The sequence below is a fragment of the Equus quagga genome, chromosome 4, assembly GCF_021613505.1.
Source record: "Equus quagga isolate Etosha38 chromosome 4, UCLA_HA_Equagga_1.0, whole genome shotgun sequence".
Classification (NCBI taxonomy): Eukaryota; Metazoa; Chordata; class Mammalia; order Perissodactyla; family Equidae; genus Equus; species Equus quagga.
The window spans coordinates 29,646,648-29,665,322 of record NC_060270.1 but is presented as its reverse complement, the minus strand read 5'-3'; the positions used below and the strand labels follow the sequence as shown (position 1 = coordinate 29,665,322).

At 39.7% G+C, this 18,675-nt stretch overlaps 1 protein-coding gene across 7 annotated transcripts in view; it reads right to left on the bottom strand.

The window, feature by feature from the left end:
* Positions 1–17,123, bottom strand: part of ATP13A4 (ATPase 13A4) — a 129,716-nt gene extending 112,593 nt beyond the window's left edge. For 6 of the 7 annotated variants that reach the window (XM_046658317.1, XM_046658319.1, XM_046658320.1 and 3 more), the window contains exons 1-2: positions 17,026–17,123; positions 11,603–11,753 (exon numbers count right to left, since the gene is read on the bottom strand). In XM_046658317.1, the coding sequence (XP_046514273.1) occupies positions 11,603–11,665 (63 nt within the window). In that variant the 5' untranslated portion in view covers positions 11,666–11,753; positions 17,026–17,123. Of the gene's footprint in view, positions 1–11,602; positions 12,197–17,025 lie in introns of those variants that run through there. The other variant, XM_046658318.1, reaches the window with a different exon arrangement.
* Between the last annotated feature and the right edge of the window lie 1,552 nt (positions 17,124–18,675).

Sequence of the window (18,675 nt, the reverse complement as noted above, 5' to 3'; positions counted from 1 at the left end):
GAGTAAAGGGTACACAGAACCTCTGTGTATTATTTCTTACAACTGCATGTGAATCTACAATCATCTTCACAAAAAAAAAAAACTTAAAAGCCTTTATGTGTTGGACTAGATTATCACTAAGTGATTTTCTATATCTGAAATTCCATGATTTGGCGAAGGGGTGGGGTGGGGTGGTTCCTGAGGATCTATTGGCTCTTGGTTATACATGGCTGCGCTATTTCCAGCAGGTGAAGCTTCTTACAGATCTGAACACCAATGTTCGTGCTAGTAAGTAAGGGTCCAGGCAACCACGAAATGAGGACAAGTATCTAATTAAATCAGACAGATCCTACAGATCTACATGTATTTAGAGATGAAAAAACAGAGGCCAGGCAAGGGGAAATTCCTCACACAAAATAAACGGTTAATGGAAGAACCCATATTGGAAAGAACCCAGGCTTCTAAACAAGGCCCTTTCCACCACAGCAGTATGTAAATATGTGCTGACCTCACTGACAGCCTGTCCAAACCCTTAAGTTCCACCCAGCCAAAGACCTTTCAGAGTTCTACTAAACCAGCACTGGTGGAGGAAAAAACTTGGACAACCCTAACAAGTAACATTTTACTATGGCAATGAAAGAAAAGTTTAAAAAAAAAAAAGGAATGAGACCATAAAGGAAAGGAAAAGAGCAAGAGTCAGCCAATTTTTTCTGTAAAGTATCAGATAGAAAATATTTTCAGTTTTGCAGGCTACACAACAACTACCCAGCTTGGCTGTTGTAGTGCAAAAGCAGAGACAGCCTGTAAACAAATGCAGGGAGCTGTTTTCCAATAAAATTTTATTTACAAAACAATGCATGGGCCATAATTCCCCCACAATCCATAGTCTGCAGACCCCTGCCATAGACAAACAACAGAACCAGTGTTTTTACCTGTAATGATAGTACCTACTTAATGGGGTTACTGTGAATTTAAAATGACATATCACATGAAAGTGCTTAGCAATGGGCGTAGGACCTAGTAGGTAGTCAACAAATATTAACTATTACTATCGTTAGGCAGGAATCATACTGATCTAAGACCTGTCTGGATCTGAACAGACAGGTCTGAACTCCTTATCTTCAACAAACTTAGTGACACAGTCAGCGGCAGCTGTCCATCCGTGTTCCTCTTGGAAGATGCCCCTTTATCCCAGAATCTCTGCAGATTTCAAAGAGAGAATCACACTAAGAGAGGGTTGCTTCTTTAAACCATCATAGGGGATATCTTCCCAAGACTTTCTGAGGTAAATTTCAAAGACTTATGCCTCATGAAGAGCAGTTGAAGAAATTGAATATGTTTAGATTGGAGAAAAGATGGTGGGACGACAGATGGACAAGAACAATATTTAAATACCTGAGCTGTAGGAATGGAAGCTGATTTTTGACAAGTGGCCCCAAAAGGCAAAAGAAGTAGGACTAATGGATTCAGATTGAACCATATTTCAGCTCAACATAAAGAAGAGAATTTTTTAATAGTCAGCTCTGTCTTACAAGGAAATGATTTGTCTTATGGTAAGTTTCCTTCTCTAAGGGCATTTAAGAAAAGGTTGGACGGGTGAAGTAAAGGGCAGGAGAAGGTCAGATCAACTTTGAGTAAGTTTGTGATCTGAGACTCTGTGACTCTATGGAATACGTGAAATAGAGTTTAGTAAATGAATCTTCCATTTCTCTAAATTCTAATCTTTAGTTGCCTTTGAATTTGTATGCTACTTCACATAATTTTGGAATGTAACTGTAACTACCTACATTCATCCATCGTTCATTCATTTACTTATTTCAAAAATATATATTATGTACTTACTATGCACCAGGCATTTATCTAAGCATTGGAGATACAACAGTGAATGGTTGATCAATAATCCATTAAAAATTAAATACAAAGTGTATCTTCCTTGGAATAATGAAATATTCCATTGTCACTTGCATATTCTTTTGTATTTTCTATTGGCCAATTAATTTATACAGGGACATTCTGTAGGTAATTATGTCAATGGTGTTTAAACTCAAAAATAGAGCCGGCCCTGATGGCCTAGTGGTTAAAGTTCGGTGCTCTCACTGCTTTGGTGGCCCAGGTTCATTTCCTGGTTGCAGAACCACACACCCATCTGACAGTTGCCATGCTGTGGTGGTGGTTCACGTAGAAGAACCAGAAGGACCTTCAACTAGGATATACAACCATGTGCTGGGGCTTCAGGGAGGAAAAAAAAAGAGGAAGATTGGCAACAGATCTTAGCTCAGGTAAATCTTTCCCTGTAAAAAAAAAATTCAAAAGTAAGGTTTTTTTGTTCTGGGATCTTATGTAAAAGTTCAGAAGCAAGATGATTGGTTTTTTTCTCTCCTTAAGGTTGAAAACCCCCACAGTCAGGTCTTTATTAAAGAAGAAATACTATAGCTGTGACCACAGAGGATAGAATTTGATACCAAGATAACAGAAATTTTAGCTTTTACTTATTCTTCCTAGGGTAGAAACAGCAGGAGGAGGCTACATAGGAAACTTCTCTGAAGTTAAATATGAAGGCCCCTCAATTTGTGGCCAGAGCCCTATCTACATCTGCAACATGTGTCTGCTGTGGTCAGAATTGGTCCTTTATATGCACATGATGCTTTTTGCCTGAGAAGCCTTTGAACAAATTGAAGATTCACAATTTCCCGTTACACACTCCCTCTTCATAGTTCTCTGGCATGGAGAATGGCAAATGGCATTTCTGAGCATCAAAATCAGATCCGTTCAAGGCACTTCCACAGAAGTCTAGATCTCTACTCGAGAGAGGGATATTCAAGGCCAACCTGACCTTACAAATGTGCAGACCTCCAAAGGATATGATTTTAGGTCACTAAGAAAGACTCTCTATCTTAACAAAAAAGAAAAAAATACCTCTAACTCATACAAAACCCAATAAGATTTATATTCATAGATGTTCACTGCAATGTTATTAGTAGTAGTAAATAGAAAGCAATATATATATATAAGAATAGGGTAGTCATTAAATAATATTATATAGCCATTAAAATAATGTTTATTAAGTATTTTTAATATATGTAATAATATTAGGTGAAGAAAAACCACATAAAATTGTGTGGTATGATTTCAAATTTGAGATGGGTTCCGATGGATGGACAGGACTCTGATGGCCAGATAGCAGGGTGAAGATATGTCCCTGGCAGAGAAAGTGTATAATACAATCTGGGAAGAGCAAGCAGACCACATTTGGGTGATCAGAGAAGGTGGAAAGTAAAAAATTGTCTCTTGGAATTGACTAAAGGAAAAATCTACACAAGTTGGCTTGGCCTCCAAGCTAAAGGATCCTTATTATGCTTGGTGATTCCAAGAGAAGGAGAGCAAAGTTGAAGGTAAATGTGTGCCATAAAAATCAACTTATTTTTCTATTAAAAAACATATAGAAGTAACCACTTATCTACTCAAACTTAATTCTTGCATACTTTTGTTTTTGAACTGGCCTCAAAACATTGATCTTTCCTCACAATATCATCTTCTCTGTACTAATTCTGAGACTTGAGTACAAGAGTCTCAGAATCCTCCAGTCATGGTTTCCTCAAGAAGCTAAGAGATTCTAGAAATGCTAGAATGATTATAATCTCAGCCAGGGCCCTGTGTGTACAACCACAAAAGTCAGAAAGTGTTCTGGCCTGAGGGACATCATATTTCTCTGGAAAGCACGCAGCACATTTGGGCCTCCTCTCTGTTCTTTCTCTGAGGGGGCATCTAGGGCACAGCGGTGCTCATTGCCCGTAAGAGTAGCCTGAGGCTGAGGATGGAGTTGAGGAGGCGGTGTTCTGAGCTGCCTTTCAACTCCACCCAGGCAGCGGTTTCAGGCAACTCATGAAGGTTTACATTAGGAGCATCCAGAAATAGCTGCAGGCCATTTAGATAGGTGGTCCCGCTCTGACTAGTCTTCACAAAGCCTTGAAACTGGCACCCAAGAATGAACCTCCTCTAGATACATCATCAAATCACCAACTAACTTTTTTGAAGGCCAAGTCCCGTGCTCTCTGTCTTCTGTGGAACTGAGGACACTATGGCGTTCAGCATTGGTTAATCATTTACCGTTAAAATTACTCTTTAGTCCTTTATTCATGAGTAATCCACACAGCAACTGCCATAAATTTCCAGTTCCCAGTTCACGTAATGTCTCCAGATATGTTCTCCTTTCCTTGACTAAAAAAATCTCACAGTTCTTTGAGAAAAATCAAGAGTATCACTTAAATTTCTTAAGATGTTTCACAGTGATTTTATCCACCTGTTTTAAAACTTTTTAAATCATAGTTTTTGTGTGTTTTGGAGAGGACCTCAAGAAACCATCTGCATTAGTCCCTGTGTCAAACCATTAAGGTGTTATTATCTCCACCTTGCAAATGAGGCAAAGTCAAAGAGAGGGGACCAGAGTTTACTTTAAGGCTGGAAGAATAAATAATGGCAGAGCCAACACCATAATGCTGGTCTCCAGCCTCCTAATGTTGTGTTTCTTTCAATTATTTACTGCTGTTTTTGCAACTGTTAACAACCAAAGTAGTGCATACAGAATTTAGCAAAATCAAGAGGCATCAAACCACTATGTTTATTTTTTTTTATTCATTTATTTTTGAGAAAGATTAGCCCTGAGCTAACTGCTGCCAATCCTCCTCTTTTTGCTGAGGAAGACTGGCCCTGAGCTAACATCGTGCCCACCTTCCTCTACTTTATATGTGGGACGCCTACCACAGCATGGCGTGCTAAGCAGTGCCATGTCCGCGCCCAGGATCCAAACCGACGAACCCCGGGCCACCGAAGCAGAACATGTGCACCTAACCTCTGTGCCACCAGGCCAGCCCCAAACCACTATGTTTAAAGTGGTGACTTAAATAATAGCCTGCCATTTACTTAGTCCGTGAACCTGGGCATGTCGCTTACTCTCTCTATGCCTCTGTTTTCTTGTTTATAGAAGAGAGATGATAATTCTTCATAGGGTTGCTGAGAGGATTAAATAAGTTACAATGTGTAAATTTCTTAGTTCAGATCAACCACCGTATAAGTATTTGCTATTACTATAGCCATCCCCACTCCCACCTGTTCCTACTTTTCCCTGTGGCATTAAACAGTAGCATCGTCTTCTCCCACTGGACAAACTAGCAACCTTAAAGACATCTTTAATAACTACTCACCCGTTGGCCCCTTCTCTCTTACCCCACAGTCTATGAATTACAAAGTCTTTTTAATTCTAATCTCCAAATATCTCTAAATCCATTCTCCACTCAGCATCCTCTCTGACAAGGCTGTAATTTCATCCTGAATCTCTCACTTGGACTATTTCAAATACCTTCTTCCTGGTCTCTCCTCTTCCAACCAACCTTCCTCACCCCATGATGTAACATCCTTTGTAAAGGCAAATCCTATCATATCAGTCCCTGTTTCAAATCTTCCAGCGCCTTCCCCATTCCTCCAGGCTGGCATGACAACCGTTCTAACCAAGTCCAGCTCCACCATCAAAGATTCTAATTCAGTAGGTCAGGAACGAGGCCTAGGAAACTTTTTTTTATTCTCCCCAGTTTTATTCTGGTGCAGTTTTTTCATGGACCAATGTTTGGGAATCACTGGAAAGGATAAGATATACATTCATTAGGATGTCTTATAAAGTCCTTCACAATCTGGCCCTCACCTACCCCTCCAGGGAAATTAACTGCCATCCTTCCCCTTGAAATTTTCTTTGACTGAGTTTATCCTTCTTCTGTGCTCCCACAACTCTGTCTGCATAACAATCGCAGTGACATCTGTTTCATCACACGTTCATTACATTTGCATCCCTCATTCCTTCACTTGTAGGGCCAGCTTCATGAGTGTTCAGCCCTACTCTCAGAAGGGCCATGAACTTGGTTTAATGCTCTGCTACAGGCAACCTGAAATTCTTAACAATTGTTGAACAAGTGGCACCTCATTCTCATTTTGCACTGAGCCCCATAAATTATGTACTTGGTCTTGCCCACTCGACTGTGAACTCCTTAAAAACAGAAGCTGTTTGCTATTCACTTGAAATCTTCCTCGGTTAGCACAGAGGACTCCTGGCACAGAATAGGGGTTTGGTAAACATTTGTTGAATTTGTACAGGAAGGGATGAAAGGAGAAAATAAGGTATCTCATAGAAAAATAGTGTAGTACGGCTAATTAACTCCGAAGAATAAGCTTTGTTTATGCTTGAAGGAGGGAGGAGTCAATTGATAAATTCACAAGATGATTGACCATCCAAATAAACATAAAATTCCTAGGTTTCGCTTTAAATTAATCAAACTGTTTTTTTCTTTGAGCTCTGCTGCCTCTCTATTCTTCTCAGAATGCAAAATTGCAGGTTAATGAAGCTTGCAATTGCGCTATCAAATATGGCCTGAGTATCTATGCCAAGCACTGTGCTAAATTCTGGGGAAAGGCAAGGGGGAGGCCACAAAAAGGTGAACCAAGCAGTGGCCTTGTCCTCCAGAAGCAATTAAATCTTACTCTTCAAGAGTTTATATCAAAGATGAGTTGACTTCATGGGAGTTCTGTAGCAATGAATCAAGAATAAAGACACTAGACTTGGCCAGTGGCCCAGCTTCCTGAACATTTCAATTGACAAAATGTCTCAGTCTGAACACAATTCCTCCACTATGAGATCTGTGGGTTCACTAGTTAACATTGGCAACCAATTCGGAGGTGCTCATGGAGCATAATAAATAAGTGGCTATTGAGGTGGGGGAGGTGCTTTTGCTCCCTGGTGTTAGAGAAGAAAAGATGAGCATCAGCTATCAAAGTGAGCCAAATAATTGGTAAGGACAGATGTCCCCAGCTCATGCTGAAGACACGGCAGGACTTCCAATGTGGCAAAGACCACACACCACTCTGCTGCCATGTTAGGGGCCCGTTGCAGCACTAACTTCTTGCTGTTCTCAGAAATCACATGGAGTTCAAAAAGAGTTCCTATTGCTTTTCTACATTCACTACTTTTTAGTTACCCAGTCTACTAGTTGATACAACATCAGTGATAACATTAAGAGATTTTAATCGGAAAAAATATAAATGCCAATACACATATAAAGAGACGTATTCAACTTCAAATTAGGGAAATGCAAAAGTAATACATCCATAAAGTATCACTTTCACTTACCAGATGAGCCAAAGTTAAAAAGATTGATAATGTTCAACATTGGCAAGCATAGTGGAGAAAGCAAATATTCTCAAAAGATTGCTAGTCAGAGTATAAATCGGTACATCCACAGTCTTCTGGAGGGCAATTTGGCATTACATATCAATCAAAATTTAAAACGCACATCCCCTTTGATGTAGCAATGCTATTTCTAGAACTTTATCCTGAGGAAATAATCTGACAGATACGAAAAAATACATGAATTAAGTTATCCATCACAGCCAAAAAAAGTGTAGAAATAACATAAGTGTGCATCATAAGAGATTTCCTTAATATAGCACAGTTCATCTAAACACAATTTAAACATTAAAATGGCTATGCGGAACTGTAATTATCAAAAGGAAAATACACACATGTGTATTTTTAGGTGTAATGAAAAGGCCAGCTTAAAAAAGGAGTATACTTGAAATGACCCCATTTTTTGTTAAAAACAGAGTCATATTTATGAGTATGTGTGTGCATTCTTTTAAGATTAGATTGTAATTGATTTTATTTTGTTTCGGCATCATGCATATTGCAAATAAATGGATGATATCTGAATCCAATAAGGATATTATATTTGGATATGTATAGGGGAAAGAATAGAGAAGTCTTAAAGAAGTATGTTTTGTGATGTGCTGGTAAATACTTAAAACCAGCCTTCAGGTGGGGCAGACTGGAAGTCCGTGTTGCATTTACTGATTTCTATGGCATAAATCCTCCCAATATTATTCACTTCCAGCTAATAATGTGACATCACTGGGTGCAGAGGTGGGATGAGATGTACAGTAGCACAGCATTATGTAATATTTCCATAATACAGACATAACAGATGTAAATGATTGCAAGAGCATAGATAATATTAAAATGTCGTAAATAATTAGAAAGTAACAAGTTTGGTGTATGCCTTTCTTATAAGTCTGGAAGAAGTCTGGGTGGAAAGTTCATGAATCATATTTACTTCATTCTTTAGACCTTTATATGTCATTTCAATGTTTTTACAACAAACATATGCTACCTTTATAATCAGAAAAAAAATTCAAGAGTTTTTTTCCCCATTTGCTAAGACCTAGAAAAGAAGAAAAATCAGGGAATGTTACTTTTAAAAAAAGTCTCACTAGAACAAACACTTCCCCAAAAGGAGTATGATTGCATTAGGGTATAAGTAAGATAATGGCGGGCATTGTTCAAATCAATTAAACCATGATATCTTTGATCAGTCATGGTATGAGGAAATGAGCACTCAGCGTTTCTAAGGCTTTTCACATTATAAATATGTAACATCATAATTCAAAGGAATGTGAACTCCCAGGCCATCTGATACTCTCACTTTATAAATAAGGAAACTGAGTCCCAAGACATGTAGGTCCTTTCCCAAAGTAAGCAGAACAAGGCAGGGTATAAGATAATTCAGCTCCTGTCCATTTATAAGTGGTCTCTACAGCTTGTGAATGAAAGCATACATTCCCCACTTGTCATTATTTAATGAAAAGAGATGAATTCATTTTTGGGGGCTGGTATTCATTCAATTGGTTAATTGCTAAAGCCCTGACTCCTATCTCTGTTTAGATAATAGCAGCTTATACGTCTCCAGAATTTTATACTTCCCGAAACACTTCCATATAGGTTATCTCTGTTGATTCTCATAAGCGCTTTGTGAGACATGTAGGGTCAGAAGGACCATTCCTATTTTACAGATGGGAAAACCGAGGCTAGAGAGGGCAAGTGGCTAGTGAGAGCCGGGCCTCTGGTCCAGTCATTGTGCTGTCTGGGATTCAGTCTCCTCTTTGAGGCCTTTCTGGGGCAGTCATCTAGGTGAACCTTCTGTGAGTGTCACTTCCTCCCCTTTCCAATCTTGTCCTTCCAAAGAATTCTTTCTTCCATAGGCTCCTGTCTCGTTTTACACTTACAGATATTACTTTCAGATCATTTAGAATTGCTCTTTAGTTCTTATTTCTTTTATTCTAGAATGGAAAATAGTCCCAGGCATCTTTAAGCCTGGAAATACTCCCATTCTTTACCTGACATGAGGACTAAACCATAAAATGCTGTTTTCTCTTGAAATTTGAAATCGTTTCTATTATCAGAGGAATGACTTCTGCAAAGGTCCAAACTGTATATTATAAAGGAAAATACTTTAAACACTGTGATGTGACACATTTCTAGACAATCTTGGTTTTCCAGAGGGATTCACATTGAAGTCAGAGGAGACAGACTTACTCAGGAAGTACAAATTGTACATAACAGAACAGATCCTGGGAAATCTGAGAAAAGCAGACCCTCTCCTAAGCTTTGCTTTACTAAGGGAAGAAGTGTGTTCTCCTATTAAGAGTAGAATGTCCTTTGAAAGAAATGAAAAAAGGTCTCAGTGGGCTGTGTTCAGATCCAGAGACAAAAAAGCTACCAATTTAAACTAATGCAAGTGTTGCCTCAGCTCCTGGACTTATGTAACCTTAGACAAGCCAATGCTCAGAGCATCCATTTCCTCATCCTTAAAGATGGAAGCACAGCACCTGCTGCACAGGGTGTAGTGGAAGCTAAAGTAGCTAGTGGCCAACAAAATATTTTGTAAACTAAGAATCAATATGAAAATATGTGGAATGAATTTAAGATAGCTTGGTAATTTTTGAGATTTACTGCTCTGGGCGAAGGGGACGGAGGAGTGAGTTAAAAAAAGGACAGAGTATCTGACACAACAGCAGGCAGGTGGCCAGCCTTCTCCAGCCGGAACAGGATGGGGAGCTCAAGAGTGCATACTAATCGCGGCACCTCCATGGAGGCGACGGGCCAAATGACTCCTCTCCAGAAAACACAGTGTCCCTTCCCATTTCAAAGGCCCGCTCCTAACTAGGCTTTCATCTGTGTACAAAACTAAGTTGACACCCTGGTGCATCGGGTGCTGCTATGATGAAGATGAACTATTAACAAAATTGCTTTGCTGGAATGTGGAGGCTGGAGAAGAGATAGTAGTTTCCCTGAAACTAGGAACATCTGCTAGCGAGGAGATGAGTCTTAATGACTCTCGAATGACAAATTGTCGAAGAGCAGAAATGAGTGTACAGGAAAAGAGTGGGTGTAATTCGATCTGAGGATTTGAGGCAAGATAAAAAACCATTAGAAGGAAGGAGACTCTGCCTGCTGATGAAGAGTATTCAAGATGAGAATCAAATTTTCAACTTAATAGAGAGAGTAATAGAATAGTCACTCTCTAAAGAAAACACTGGAGAAATAAGCATGATATCCAACATGAGGTCAGAAGGTCATTTCTGGTGACATTTGTGTAGGGCCTGAAGGCAATTGTCATTTGGTGGTCAAATCTGAAAGAAGTAAGGAGATGGTTAAGAAAGCCACTTAAATTTGGGTGCCTTTTATTCCTTTATAATATTTTCAGCTCTGATAGTAGAAGAGCTCTACTCTTGAAGGTCCAAAATATGTTGTTGCTATAGGAACAGGTAAGCAGATTAGACTTGAAAGACCAGTTTAGGAACAAAGAATTTAATAGTCAGGACTAATGCAATTAACCAAGCAAATATTTTAAGCAAATGTCTTTTGGGTGTGTTATTTATATATTAATACCAGGAAGATAAAATGCTATCATAGAATGAGAGCATCACTTTTCAACATTTTAATTACACCATTACTGGCGTAAAAGACGATGCTTATACAATTAGCAGAAAGGCCTTATTAAACAGAGCACACATTTCTAACTCTCTCTTGATTACATCGTAATTGAGCAATACAGCTTTAAATTCAGTAAGAGCATAAGAATCATCTTTGAATTTCCTACAGTTCCCGAGAGGGGAACACATCTAAAATAAAAGAGACAGTGGACTACACAAAGTTTCCTGTAACCACTCCCTATAACTAGGGAGCTACAAGTAAAATTCTAGAAGTAAACAGAAATGTGTGTGTAGGCTGATAATTGTTACTATTTTATGTTTTCCCTGTCCAACAGTCTCTGTGAATACAGATAAGTGAGAAGAGAAGAAGGTCAAAGAACCAGAGGCACTCCTTCACTATTGATGATCCACTTCATCCTGTCAGGTAATACACTGCTCCCAAGTTTAGGGATTTGCAGAAATTACGAGAAGTTTTGAACAGAACGTGCTATGCTGGTAAGGCTCAAAAGCTCACCGTGAAGTGCCATCATGCTTCTCTCCCTTTCTGTTTTGCTTAAAAAGAAAATACTACTGATAAAATAAATGCAATATTTTCATTCTAGCAAGTTTCTCCTGTTAGAGGTCACGTGCATGGGACAGAGAGATTCTTGGACATTATCTTTTCTCACACAATACCAGAGTCAAATTGCAAGGAAGTATGTGAGTGTGTCTGAGCGTGTGTGTGTGTGTGTGTGTGTGTGTGTGTGTGTGTGTGTGTGTGTGTTGGAGGCTGGGGTGTGGGAATGGGAAGAGGGGAATGTGGCTAGAATCTTACCATCTCATTCTCTTCTCCTTCATTGAGCAAAGCGTGCTGGCCCTTCTCAAAGTGGTCCCCCATGAAAGAACGATTCCACGCCTCCGCCCTGACCTTCCCGAGCAGACGCTTCCAGGACGAACTTGCTGAGCCACCACTGCTCGCCAGCTGACTGAAAGAGTTAAGGATCCTCCAGGTTAAGACTCCTCAAGTACACACCTTCTCTCAGCAAATGACAATAGTTAGCACACTGAACTCCTCCCACGAGTCACCCTCTTCTCGGAGGAATTTCTTCCTGCTCCTTGCTTACTGCATTCTCTCAGAGCAGCTGTCCCAAAGGAGGCTGCTCCCATGCTGATCTTTTTGTGCCCAAGTTACAGGGAAAGAACTCATTGCCTGCCCAGTGCCAGCCTGAGACATCTGACTGCAAATCCAACAGGACAAGGCAGAGTTGGCAGGACCCTTCTGAGGAGTGGGGAGCGGGTGCAAGAACGCCCAGGCCACTGCTTTATTCACAGAGGCTAAGGAGCTGGGGTCGGGGGAGGCTAACAGAGCTGCTGATCTGATTAATGAAAGGCCCCATCTATCGGCTCTTTTGCCTACAAAAGGTACAAATCATGACTAATCCTCTTCCAAAGGTATTTGTAATCACATTTCTTTGTGTATGCAAAAACATTCTACTTAATGTATGCGTGGAATGGTTTACTTTTTTGAAAAACATGCAGAGAAAGAACAAAGGTATAGTAAAACTATTTTATGCAGTCTTCTTCCACTAAAATATCACTAGTGGTTATATTCTTAAGGGGTCTATGAGGCCGGCCCGTGGCCAAGTGGTTAAGTTCATGTCCTCTGCTTCACCAGCCCAGGGTTTCACTGGTTCAGATCCTGGGCGCAGACGTGGGATGGCTCATCAGGCCATGCTGAGGCGGCATCCCACTTAGCACAGCCAGAGGCACTCACAACTAGAATATACCACCATGTACTGGGGGACTTTGGAGGGAAGAAGGAAAAAAAAATGATTGGCAACAGATGTTAGCTCAGGTGACAATCTTTAAAAAAAAATTGTTAAGGGGGTCTAGAAATAAAATATTCAAATGACTGTATGGTAAGACTTTTTTTAATTTATTCACGCATTCATTCAATACACAAGCTTTGAGCAGAGGGATTGCGTATATAAATCAAGTCACATTTACTATCCGCAGACTGATGTAGGGATTCAAACATGGTAGAAGGTGGTTTTTTATTATGAAAGCTGCCACAGAAGGCTAAGATAAATGTCAGAAATCCCAATGTGATGTAGGGCAACACACATCGACCTTGGCTCTGGGAAAAACCCTGGATTCCAGCTGCCCACTGGCATTGGTCAAACTGTGTGATCATTTAACCTACACCAGCTGGCTCTTCTCACTCGGTAATCGAAGGAATTGAATGAGGACTCGTGAAAATATATCATACAGCACTGATCAAGTGCTCTTGGTATAATTAAATGAAACATCTGATTTAACAGCAGATGATGGAACATAGTGGTGAAGGGCATGTGCTGTGAATTTGGAGGGCCTGTGTTCACATCTGGGCTTTCTAGTTACACCACCTAAGGATAACAAGTTTCATAAACTCCATAAGCCTCCATTTGGTCACATGTAAAAAAAGGTTATGATAATAGAACTTACCTCCTAAAACTGTTGTGTGAGGAATAGTGCCTGCGAAATAGTACATTTCCAACAAAGGAGAGCTATTTTTCTCTTCACTGTGTTCACTCACTCTCCTTCAAGCTGTGTACAACTGTTGGCACGGATATCCCCAACCTGATGCTAGTAACCCTACGAAGACCAAGACTAAAGTGTGTGTGCGTGTGTGTGTGTGTGTGTGTAAAACCTTGAACAAATGGGGACCAGCCCAGTGGCGTACTGGTTAAGTTTGCACGCTCTGCCTCAGCAGCCCCACAGTTCACAGGTTTGGATTCTAGCCACGGACCTAGCACTGCTCATCAAGCCCCGCTGTGGCAGCACCTCACATAAAACAGAGGAAGACTGGCACAGATGTTAGCTCAGCGACAATCTTCCTCACACACACACACAAAAAATCCTTGAGCAAATGGTAAAGTATAAGTAAGATAAACATAAAAAATAGTAAGCTATTGTAATAGTAATTACAAAATATATATATGCTGTTCTCTGAATTTCTAAAAATGATTAGCACAATTTAACCAGATAAATAAAAATAAAATTAACATTTTATTACAAGATCAAAAGATGAGTATGGGATTTCTTTCAAGGGAGATGAAAATTTCTGGAATTAGTGGTTATGGCTGCACAATTTTGTGACTATACTAAAATTCAGTGAACCATATACTTTTTAAAGGATGAATTTTATGAATATGAATTATACCTCAGTAAAAAAGTATACCTCAAAAATAGTAAGTCAACATTTTAGAGCTCTAGCAGAGGGTCATTCAAACGTTTAGCAGAGAAAAAAACAAAGCAAGAAAATTTCAAACTTTGTCTCCACTGATGGGGATTAAAGAGTGTGAGTATGTGAAATGGTAAAACTATACCAGTGCTGGTATGCAGGTGAGAGAGAAGTGTTTTCATTCTGTTGTCTATAATTGGCGATACTTGCACTGTTTCTTTCTGGTTAGGTTCCCGAATACAATTGGCAACTCATGCACCATTGTGGGGTTAAGATGAGCGTGTAATTGACTAAGAGTTATAGGAAAACCTGCACACAAACTTACCCCCTTAAACGAATCTGGTTACGCCACAACAATATATAAGCCAAATTTGAATAGCAAAATCAGTGCCTAAGAACATAAACTTTTGTAGAAACTCAGAGCCCATAGAAAATCATTTTCAGCAACATGGTCCAGTAGAACTGAGGACGTTGAAATATATAGTGAGAGAGTTTCTTCACGTCCTCAAGGAGTTCGCATGGTAAGACATCCAAGTCCTCTGAGGCAGCATGACTCATGGGCAGTGCTCTCTCTCGTTTCGCACTGTTGGTCTACAAACACGAGCGTAGCCAGAAACAGGGCTAGATTCCATGGGAAAGCAAGCAACATTTACTGAACTCTTGCATATACCAGGCACTATTGTAAGCATTTTACACACACTATGGCACGATGCTTACAATGGCCTCTGTGGTCAGAACTACTATGGTCATCTTCACTTAGCAGACAAGGAATCTCAAGTGCAGAAAATAAATAATTTGCTTAAATCCAAGCAATTAGTAAAAAGTGAGTATTTGGACCAGGCAATGCTGCTCTCCCAATTCTGCATCCTAGTTTCCAGGCTAACACTGCTTCTACTGGTTTACTTGGAATATCTGTGAGGGATGTTGCATTTCTATGACCAGGAGAGCCTCTTTCTGGAGGAAGCATTTGAGAAGGGCCTTGAAAACGACGGGAAAGGTTTTTCAATAGGTGGAGATGCTAGGGCCCAGACTGGAAGGAGGCCACAGGAAAGAGCATTCAAAGCAAGGGAGCCATAGGAAGAAGAAACACACGTGCTTGTTCAGAGTAAGTCCATCACCTTTGCTGCATGCGGGCTGCATGCAAAGGAAGAAGAGGGGAGTAAGATGTATCAGGAAATACAGATCAGTGCCATTCCATGGACGTCTTGAATTTGAGTCTGGGCTTAATGCAATAAGTAACTGATAGGTGAAGGTGCACAGATGTCATAAATATGCATATTTTTCTTGATCAGCCTGTTCTTAAATATTATAGAAATCATTGCATAAGCAGGTTCTAAAGTGACTCAGTCTTTCTAGATAGTATTATACGTATATAGCAGTTTCCTTCAATCCTCTAAGTTAAATCTTCTATTTCCCTTTGGAGCATTGTTTGAAAGTTAAAAACAAAAATTTTTAATAGATTTGATTTTTTAGAACAGTTTTAGGTTCACACTAAAATTGAGCAGAAGAGATAGTGATTTCCTATATTCTCCTTGCATCACACAACCTCCCCCACTATCAGCATCCCCCCGTGGAGTAGTAAGTGGTAGATCTGTGACAACTGATGAACCTCTGTTGACATGTCATTATCACCCAAAGTCCACAGTTTACATCAGGCTTCACTCTTGGCATTGTGTATACTGTGGGTTCTGACAAATACATAATGACATGTATTCACCATTATAGTATCATACATGGTAGTTCCACAGCCCTAAAAATTCTCTCTGCTGTCCCTGTTCATTCCTGCCTCTCCCCTCACCCCTGGCAACCATGAATTCCTTTACTGCCTCCATAGTTTGGTCTTTTCCAGAATGTTATATAGTTGGAATCATACGACTTTTCAGATTGACGTCTATCACTTAGTAATATGCATTTAAGTTTTCTCCATGTCTTTTTGAGGCTTGGTAAATCATTTTTTAAAGCTAAATAATATTCCATTGCCTGGATGTACCACAGTTTATTTATCTGTTCATCTACCAAAGGACATCTTGGTTGCTTCCAAATTTTAGCAATTACAAATAAAGATGCTATAAATACTTATGTGCATATTTTTGTGTAGATATACATTTTCAACTCATTTGATTATGTCATTAAGGAATTGCAAATTAAAACAACAATGAGATACTACATACTTATTAAAACGGCCAAAATCCGAAATACTGATGATGTCAAATGCTGGCAAGGATATGGAGCAACAGAAACTCCCATTCATTGCTGGTGGGAATGAAAAACAATACAGCCACTTTGGAAGACAGTTTGGCAGTTTCTTACAAAATTAAACACCTTACCACATGATCCAGCAATTGTGCCCCTTGGTGTTTACCCAAAGGAGTTGAAAGTTTATTCTTTAATTTAATATGTGTTTTCCTTAATTTTGCCTGTTTAATATTTTTATTCTGCACTACATCTGCCTCACAGAGTCACATATGGCGTGGTGAGAATAGAAGATGTGGCTTTGGTGTGGTTTGAATTAGAATCTTCACATTTTGCTGACAGATTCCATTCATTTATTTACTTTGCACTTATTTGATTAAGCTCAGTACCCAAAGACATGTACCAGATGAAGAAAAGGGGCAAATAAAATATGCCCTGGTAGAGTTAAGTCTATTAGGAAGCAAGACCAACACCAAAGTATAAGTTCTAACACATGTGCTAATTACAAAAGTTCAAGTAGGGAGTTAGACCAGGAAGGTTTCGTGGAGGTGGGGAGTTCTATGCTGGCCTAGATAAATGGAGACGGAGAGGGAAAAGATTGTTGGCAAAGGAGAGTGCAAGCAAAGACCCAGAGGAGGATTTGTACATGAGCTCATTCAGAGACTGCAAATTATACACATATATTGATAACTTAGAATTGAGAGGAATGTCCAAGAGGAAAGGTTGATTCAGCCATGCCCTGATTCTCTCCTTACACTCATTCCCTCTTAAATACCCTGTCTCAAATAGGAATGGAAAAGGAAAAAAAAGAAGAAGAAGAAGAAAATAAATAAATCAGCTACCTCTTTGCCGATCTGATATCTCAGCTTGCTTTCATTTATCCCAGAAGCACGTCTGCTGCTCCGATCAGTTCTCAATCTCTTTGGGTATGTATAACACACATCAAATGGAAATAATGACAGTTTCTGCCAAGACTGTGGGGATGCTGATCCTTCACTTGCTTAACCTATTTAGATGATGTGAAGATAAGTGGGTAGTGATGTTTCATCATATATTAATTCGCATCTTTCATCTGAGAACTCCAGAGCAGATTACAAACATTATTCTTTGCAACATCTTTGTGAAGTATGGAGGTGAGTAATATTATTGCCCCCACTTGAGAGCTGTAGAAACTGAGTCACAAAGGGGTCACAAAGAACTGCTCAAGGTCATGTGTCTTCAGCTTGGCGTGGAACCTGAAAGAAGTGCAATATTTCTGCCTTGTTATCATTGACAGTGAGTCGCCTCAAGATTCCTCTTCAGTCCTCATTACCCAGATCTGATATTTGTAAAGTGCTTGAGGTCTTTAGTCACAGAGTTTCATCTAAACTCAAGGTTTCACTATTACTATCAATTACCTCAATCTGCACTAATGCCTAATCTGTGGACCATACTGGAGCAAGCAAGATGTGATGTCCCAAAGAGGAATTACCTGCCTCAAGGTGGTGACATGAAGTTTAATTGAATTAATTAATGTTTGTAAAACACTTAGAAACTCTTAGATTAAAGGGTTTAATACAAAGATACAGGGCCTTCTCATTAATTACAGAAGAAAAGAGGAGGCTAATGGCCAGCTTGATTTCTCAGAGGCATTGCTCTCACCTATCTCCGCTTGGCACCGGGTTCTGATCTTTCTCAAGGTGGCGTGAGGTGGCCCGTCAGTTCACATTCAGAAGAGCCCCTCCTTGCTTTCTGTTATTTCCAAAAATAAAAGATAACAAGCTGCTCTCTGGAGGTAAGGCAGCTCCCCTTCTGTGAAGATTGCCTTAGTTGGCAACTATCCTGACAATTCCAGGTCAGGAAGGACAGTCGATAAAAACAAAAGCCAAAAGAGTAAATCCCCAGGGAGAAACTTTATACCAGTGTACTTAATGTTGAGAACTTTGGCAATTTTCCATTGACAAAATAATACACGTTCAGGTGTAACTATTAAGTATCATGGAGTGTTACAACTAGACCTTCAGAAATTACTAAATTACCTTCATTGTTTGTCAGGTGAAGAAAAAGTTCGAGGAAGACTATATAATAATTTGTCCAAGGTCACATGAGAAGTGGGACTCAAATCAAAGACTCCAGTTTTCTATAATGTACTTCACATAGCATCACAAGGCCACCCACCTTTTGTAAAGGAATCAGAATAGTATTCTTTGAAACATTCTCTGTGGAATATTTAAAAGACAATTGCATTTGGAAAGTTTGATTTAGATAGAATGTTTCCAGAACTTGCCAATTGTGTAAAGCCATGGCCACGTCATAGAATTGCCAGGCATATCCACCTAAGCAGGATCAAGAGGGCGTGGGACGTGGCATTTGACACACCTGCTGGCATAAGAGTCTGCGCTCCGGGAACTGAAGAAATTGCAGCTGCTAATAAAGAAAGGTCAATCTAGCAGGCAATTGAAGCCCATGGCGGTCTGCTTACAGCTCAGGAGAGCAGTTGGTGAAGGGAGAAG